Source organism: Oncorhynchus keta, chromosome 18 (assembly GCF_023373465.1).
Source record: "Oncorhynchus keta strain PuntledgeMale-10-30-2019 chromosome 18, Oket_V2, whole genome shotgun sequence".
Taxonomy (NCBI): Eukaryota; Metazoa; Chordata; class Actinopteri; order Salmoniformes; family Salmonidae; genus Oncorhynchus; species Oncorhynchus keta.
Window position 1 is genome coordinate 39,370,387 of NC_068438.1, and position 7,500 is coordinate 39,377,886.

Consider the following 7,500-nt stretch of genomic DNA (forward strand, 5'->3'; position numbering starts at 1 on the left):
GGGGATAAAGGAAGGAGGGAGGTAGGGGGAGGGGGATAAGGATGGAGGGAGGTAGGTAGGGGGAGGGTGATAAGGATGGAGGGGGATAAGGAGGGGGGGTAGGGGGAGGGGGATAAGGATGGAGGGAGGGAGGGAGGGGAGGGGGATAATGATGAGGGAGGTAGGGGGAGGGGGATAAGGATGGAGGGAGGGAGGGGAGGGGGATAAGGAAGGAGGGAGGTAGGGGGAGGGGGATAAGGAAGGAGGGAGGTAGGGGGAGGGGGATAAGGATGGAGGGAGGTAGGGGGAGGGGGATAAGGATGGAGGGAGGGGGTAAGGAAGGAGGGGGAGGGGGATAAGGATGGAGGGAGGTAGGGGGAGGGGGATAAGGATGGAGGAAGGGAGGGGGAGGGGGATAAGGAAGGAGGGAGGTAGGGGGGAGGGGGTAAGGAGGGAGGGAGGTAGGGGGAGGGGGATAAGGAGGGGGAGATAGGGGGAGGGGGATAAGGAGGGGGAGGTAGGGGGAGGGGGATAAGGATGGAGGGAGGTAGGGGGAGGGGGATAAGGATGGATGGAGGGAGAAAAAAAGAGACCAATTAGAACAACCTGTATCTAACAACCAGTTTTGCCTTCATGAAACTCAACCTGCTTTATGAACTTCAAACACCCTCCCTTCCCTCTCTTCCCTCTGTACTCGTCTCCTCCCACACCTCTCCTCTCTAGCCGTGGTTTCACCTTGCATTAACATGTGGTTGTCGTCACCCGATCAAGATGACCTGAGTGATGTCCCCACAATGTTCCCACCAGACTGTTCCCACAACATAATGAAACATTCTGGGAACCTTTTAAAATACAGACAAAACATAAAAATATATCTTAATTCAACTGGCCGGTGAGATTTTTTTGTTGAGATGTTGGGACGTTGGCCAAATGTATATGCTTTCGTTGTCCGGATTTGTTTACACTTCAAGGATGTCCATATAAGATGCATCGTCGACTACCTCCGGAGGTGTTAGGTTTAGGTATAAACAGGGCTTCTGTCTCATCTTGTTCAGTTCATTTTCATTAGAATACATGAGTCCTTTTGAAGAAATCAAACACACCGGCAGTTTTGCATATGAATGGTGAGAAAGAGAGAGAGAGAGAGAGGGGAGAGTGAGAGCGAGAGAGAGAGAGAGAGAGAGAGAGAGAGAGAGAGAGAGAGAGAGAGAGAGAGAGAGAGAGAGAGAGAGAGAGGGAGAGAGAGCGAGAGAGAGAGAGAGAGAGAGAGAGAGAGAGAGAGAGAGAGAGAGAGAGAGGGGGAGAGAGAGAGAGAGGGAGAGAGAGAGAGAGAGAGAGAGAGAGAGAGAGAGAGAGAGAGGGAGAGAGAGGGGAGAGAGAGAGAGAGTGGAGAGAGAGAGAGAGAGGGGAGAGAGGAGAGAGAGAGAGAGAGAGAGAGAGAGAGAGAGAGAGAGAGAGAGGGAAGAGGGAGAGAGGGGAGGGGAGAGAGAGAGAGAGAGAGAGGGGGCAGAGAGATGGAGGGAGAGAGAGAGAGAGAGAGAGAGAGTAAGAGAGAGAGAGAGAGAGAGAGAGAGAGAGAGAGAGAGAGAGAGAGAGAGAGAGAGAGAGAGGGAGAGAGAGAGGGGGAGAGAGAGAGAGAGAGAGGAGGGAGAGAGAGAGATGGGGGGAGAGAGAGGGGAGAGAGAGAGGGAGAGAGAGAGGAGGGGAGAGAGAGAGAGAGAGAGAGAGGGGAGAGAGAGAGGAGAAGAGAGACAGAGGGGGAGAGGGGAAGAGAGAGAGGGGAGAGAGCGAGAGAGAGAGAGAAGAGAGAGAAAGAGAGAGAGACAGAGGGGGAGAGAGAGAGAGAGACAAAAAGAGACAGAAGGAGAGATAGAGAGAGTGGGAGATAGAAAGAGAGAGAGGAGAGAGAGAGGGAGAGAGAAAGAGAGAAAAGAGAGAGAGCGAGAAAGAGAGGGGGAGAGAGAGAAGAAAGAGAGAAAAGAGAGAGAGAGAAAGAGAGAAAAGGGAGAGAGAGAGAAGAAAGAGAGAAAAGAGAGAGAGAGAAAGAGAGAGACAAGAGAGAAAGGGGGAAGAGAGAGAGAGAGACACACACACACACACACAGTGCCCTGCTGAATATGCAGATTTTTGAATGAACAGAGGAGTGAATGTGGCGGCAGGCTTAATGAAAGAGCCTCCTTGTCCAGATGTGTTGAATGGACTGGTCAGATCTGAGAGCTACTTCATACATCCTTTGACGTCATCATTGATGCCCACAAACACACCTGGTTTCCAGAACAGTGTGCATGCCTGCATGCGTGTGTGCCTGCTTATACGTATATGTGTGTAAACTCACTGCTGCAGGTGCGGTTGTACTTGAGGCTCTCCTGTGGGTGTCCCTTCAGCTTACAGTGGAAGCGATGTTGCCAGAACTCAGGGAACCAGGGGTTTCTCAGGTTGTTGTCTGGCCGCAGCTTCAGGTAGTACTCATCAAACCACTTCACGTCAGCTGACTGCAGCTTGATGGTGATTCCGCCCGCCGCCTCGCGCACGTACCCATCTGTCACATCGTACCGGTCCGCCCAGCCATCACTGGGGACAAGGGGACAGAAGGGACATAGAAGTTAGGAACCATGAATCAACGTTGAAGGGAACATAGTGAAGTCACTGGAAAACAAGAAGGTTGGTCTTAGGTTCTGGAAGTGATGTGTCTGTTCCATACACACATACAGTGTCCACTGGTTGACGTCTTTGGTTGTTTATGTGCATCTGTATTCTGTTGTTATTTTCTGCACAATTCTTTATCTGTGTATTGAAGTTGAAATAGAAATTGGAGAGTGACAACTTTTTTTAGGATTTACATTTCAAATCATTTGCTCTCCTTTTGTGTCAGGCAGAAACCCTGGTCCCGAACTGTAATTATGAAAAGCAGAAGCGACACGGTGGAGGAGGCAGGAGGGGTAACCAAGGGTAACTACACTATTCATCAGCAGAAACACTGTTTGTGTTTCTCCCTCACCTTCTCTGTAGCTCACACACACCGGTTCCGCCTCTCACACAGAAAGGAGGGAAAAAACACACAAATCCAGTTACACATTCTCTATGTATGAAGCCTCCACAGTGGCGGCTCACAGTGTGTGTGTGTGTGTGTGTGTGTGTGTGTGTGTGTGTGTGTGTGTGTGTGTGTGTGTGTGTGTGTGTGTGTGTGTGTGTGTGTGTGTGTGTGTGTGTGTGTGTGTGTGTGTGTGTGTGTGTGTGTGTGTGTGTGTGCGCGTGTGTGCGTGTGTGTGTGTGCGTGCGTGCATGCGTGCGTGCATGCGTGCGTGCGTGTTGTGTGTGTGTGTGTGTGTGTGTGCGTTTGTGTAGGCCAGCTGGAGAGCTTCTTATTGTGCTAAATTACATCTCACTGTAGAGAGGTGAGAAGGGATAACACACTCACTCCATAAATAATGAAAACATTTCTATCAAACTGACCAAACTCTGCTACTCTCACCTCAAGGACACACACAGAGAATAGAGACATGGAGAGAGATGGAGAGAGATGGAGAGAGATGGAGAGAGATGGAGAGATATGGAGAGAGAGACAGAGAGAAAAAGAGAGGTGTTATTTTAAATTATGAGTGAAATTCCATTTTCATCTAATCTGGCAAAACACACACAAACATAATGCATATAAAACATAGAAATGCATACACACAGAGAGAGAGGGGGGGAGGCAGGCAGGCATACACACAGAGAGGGGGAGGCAGGCAGGCATACACAGAGAGAGAGAGAGGGGGGCAGGCAGGCATACACACAGAGAGAGAGGGGGGCAGGCAGGCATACACACAGAGAGAGAGAGAGAGGGGGGGCAGGCAGGCATACACACAGAGAGAGGGGGGCAGGCAGGCATACACACAGAGAGAGAGGGGGAGGCAGGCAGGCATACACACAGAGAGAGGGGGTGGGGAGGCAGGCAGGCATACACACAGAGAGAGGGGGAGGGAGGGAGGCAGGCAGGCAGGCAGGCAGGCAGGCAGGCAGGCAGGCAGGCAGGCAGGCAGACAGACAGACAGACAGACAGACAGACAGACAGACAGACAGACAGACAGACAGACAGACAGACAGACAGACAGATTCATGTATTCATGTATATCATGTATTCCTTTATTCATGTATTCCTGTATATCATGTACATCATAAATATGATTTAATAATGTATTCCTGTATATCATGTATATGATTTATCATGTATCATGTTTTCATGTATATAATGTATTTCACGTATATATTGTATTCATGTATATAATGTATATCATGTATTCCTGTATCTAATGTATTTCATGTTTTCATGGATATCATATTTTCCTGTATATCATGTCCACTACCGTTCAAAAGTTTGGGGTCACTTAGAAATGTCCTTTCTTTTGAAAGAAAAGCACATGTTTTGTTCATTAAAATAACATCGAGGCAGAGTTGCAAAGTTGCAAAGAAAAAGCCATATCTCAGACTGACCAATAAAAAGAAAAGATTGAGATGGGCAAAAGAACACAGACACTGGACAGAGGAACTCTGCCTAGAAGGCCAGAATCCCGGAGTCGCCTCTTCACTGTTGACGTTGAGACGTGTTTTGCGGGTACTATTTAATGAAGCTGCTAGTTGAGGACTTGTGAGGCGTCTGTTTCTCAAACTAGACACTCTACTGTACTTGTCCTCTTGCTCAGTTGTGCACCGGGGCCTCCCACTCCTCATTATAGTTTGGTTAGGGCCAGTTTGCACTGTTCCTTGAAGGGAGTAGTACACAGCGTTGTATGAGATCTTCAGTTTCTTGGCAATTTTTCACATGGAATCGCCTTCATTTCTCAGAACAAAAATAGACTGACGAGTTTCAGAAGAAAGTGATTTGTTTCTGGCCATTCTGAGCCTGTAATCGAACCCACAAATGCTGATGCTCCAGATACTCAATTTGTCTAAAGAAGGCCAGTTTTATTGCTTCTTTTATCAGGACAACATTTTTCAGATGTGCTAACATAATTGCAAAAGGGTTTTCTAATGATCAATTAGTCTTTTAAAATGATAAACTTGGATTAGCTAGCACAACGTGCCATTGAAACACAGGGATGATGTTTGCTGATAATGAGCCTCTGTACGCCTATGTAGATATTCCATTACAAATCTGCCATTTCCAGCTACGATAGTCATTTACAACATTAACAATGTCTACACTGTATTTCTGATCAATATGATGTTATTTTAATGGACAAAAATGTGATTTTCTTTCAAAAACAAGGACATTTCTAAGTGACCCCAAACTTTTGAACGGTAGTACATGTTGAAGAGGGTGGGGCTTAAGCTGCATCCCTGTCTCACCCCACGGCCCTGTGGAAAGAAATGTGTGTTTTCTTTGCCAACTTTAACCGCACACTTGTTGTTTGTGTACATGGATTTTATACTGTGTATGTTTTTTTTAAATCAACAAAGCATGAGAAGACTTTGCCTTTGTTTTTGTTTGTTTGTTTGTCAATTAGGGTGTGCAGGGCGAATACGTGGTCTGTCGTACGGTAATGTCCCTCATTTGTGAGTGTACAGCAAAGCGTACAGCCTGTTAGAGAACATTCATGCACAGACAATACTACACTGCACAGAAAATAGGAGGCATCTTCCACACTACGTAATAGACTCACACACACACACACACACACATGGATGAACTGTAATGCTGTAATTTGAAAATAATGAACAAGATAGATTTTTTTGATTGAAATGCTCCCCCTTTTCCTCTCTCTCTCTCTTGTTCTCTCTCTCTCTTGTTCTCTCTCTCTCTTGTTCTCTCTCTTGTTCTCTCTCTCTCTCGTTCTCTCTCTCTCTCTCTCTCTCTCTTGTTCTCTCTCTCTCTCGTTCTCTCTCTCTCTTGTTCTCTCTCTCTCTATTGTTCTCTCTCTCTCTTGTTCTCTCTCTCTCTCTTGTTCTCTCTCTCTCTTGTTCTCTCTCTCTCTCTTGTTCTCTTGTTCTCTCTCTCTTGTTCTCTCTCTCTCTTGTTCTCTCTCTCTCTCTTTCTCTCTCTCTCTCTCTCTCTCTTGTTCTCTCTCTCTTGTTCTCTCTCTCTCTTGTTCTCTCTCTTGTTCTCTCTCTCTTGTTCTCTCTCTCTCTCTCTCTCTTGTTCTCTCTCTCTCTTGTTCTCTCTCTCTTTTTTCTCTTGTTCTCTCTCTCTTGTTCTCTCTCTCTCTTGTTCTCTCTCTCTCTCTCTTGTTCTCTCTCTCTCTTGTTCTCTCTCTCTCTCTCTTGTTCTCTCTCTCTCTTGTTCTCTCTCTCTCTTGTTCTCTCTCTCTCTTGTTCTCTCTCTCTCTTGTTTCTCTCTCTCTTTTTCCCCTCTTGTTCTCTCTTCTCTCTCTCTCTTGTTCTCTCTCTCTCTTGTTTTCCTCTCTCTCTCTTGTTCTCTCTCTCTCTCTTGTTTCTCTCTCTCTCTTGTTCTCTCTCTCTCTCTTGTTCTCTCTCTCTTTTCCTCTCTCTCTCTTGTTCTCTGTCTCTCTTGTTCTCTCTCTCTCTCTTGTTCTCTCTCTCTCTTTTCCTCTCTCTCTCTCTCTCTCTCTCTCTCTCTTGTTCTCTCTCTCTCTCTTTTCTCTCTCTCTCTTGTTCTCTCTCTCTCTCTTGTTCTCTCTCTCTTTTCCTCTCTCTCTCTTGTTCTTTCTCTCTCTCTTTTCCTCTATCTTGTTCTCTTTCTCTCTTTTCCTCTCTCTCTCTCGTTCTCTCTCTCTCTCTTTCCTCTCTCTCTATTGTTCTCTCTCTCTCTTTTCTTCTCTCTCTCTTTTGTTCTCTCTCTCTTTGTTCTCTCTCTTTTATTCTCTCTCTCTCTTGTTCTCTCTCTCTCTTTTTTCTCCTCTCTCTCTTTTTCTCTCTCTCTTGTTCTCTCTCTCTCTTGTTCTCTCTCTCTTTTCCTCTCTCTTGTTCTCTCTCTCTCTCTTTTCCTCTCTCTCTCTTGTTCTCTCTCTCTCTTTTCCTCTCTCTCTCTTGCCCTCTCTCTCTCTTTTGTTCTCTCTCTCTTTTGTTCTCTCTCTCTCTTTTGTTCTCTCTCTCGCTCTTTTCCTCTCTCTCTCTTTTTCTCTCTCTCTCTCTTTTGTTCTCTCTCTTCTCTCTCTCTTTTGTTCTCTCTCTCTCTTTTGTTCTCTCTCTCTCTTGTTCTCTCTCTCTCTTTTCCTCTCTATCTCTCTTGTTCTCTCTATCTCTCTTGTTCTCTCTCTCTCTTGTTCTCTCTCTCTCTCTTGTTCTCTCTCTCTCTCTTGTCTCTCTCTCTCTCTCTCTTGTTCTCTCTCTCTCTCTCTTGTTCTCTCTTCTCTCTCTCTTTTGTTCTCTCTCTCTCTTTTGTTCTCTCTCTCTCTTGTTCTCTCTCTCTCTTTTCCTCTCTCTCTCTCTTGTTCTCTCTCTCTCTTGTTCTCTCTCTCTATTGTTCTCTCTCTGTCTCTTGTTCTCTCTCTCTTGTTCTCTCTCTCTCTTGTTCTCTCTCTCTCTCTCTTGTTCTCTCTCTCTCTCTTTTCCTCTCTCTCTCTTGTTCTCTCTCTCTCTCTT

General features: G+C 46.3%; 1 protein-coding gene across 1 annotated transcript in view; it reads right to left on the reverse strand.

Moving 5' to 3' along the window:
* LOC118381834 (metabotropic glutamate receptor 5-like) overlaps positions 1–7,500 on the reverse strand; it is a 137,664-nt gene that overhangs the window by 45,758 nt on the left and 84,406 nt on the right. The window contains exon 4 of the mRNA XM_052468890.1: positions 2,315–2,550. Coding sequence (XP_052324850.1) covers positions 2,315–2,550 — 236 coding nt within the window. The remainder of the gene's footprint in view (positions 1–2,314; positions 2,551–7,500) is intronic.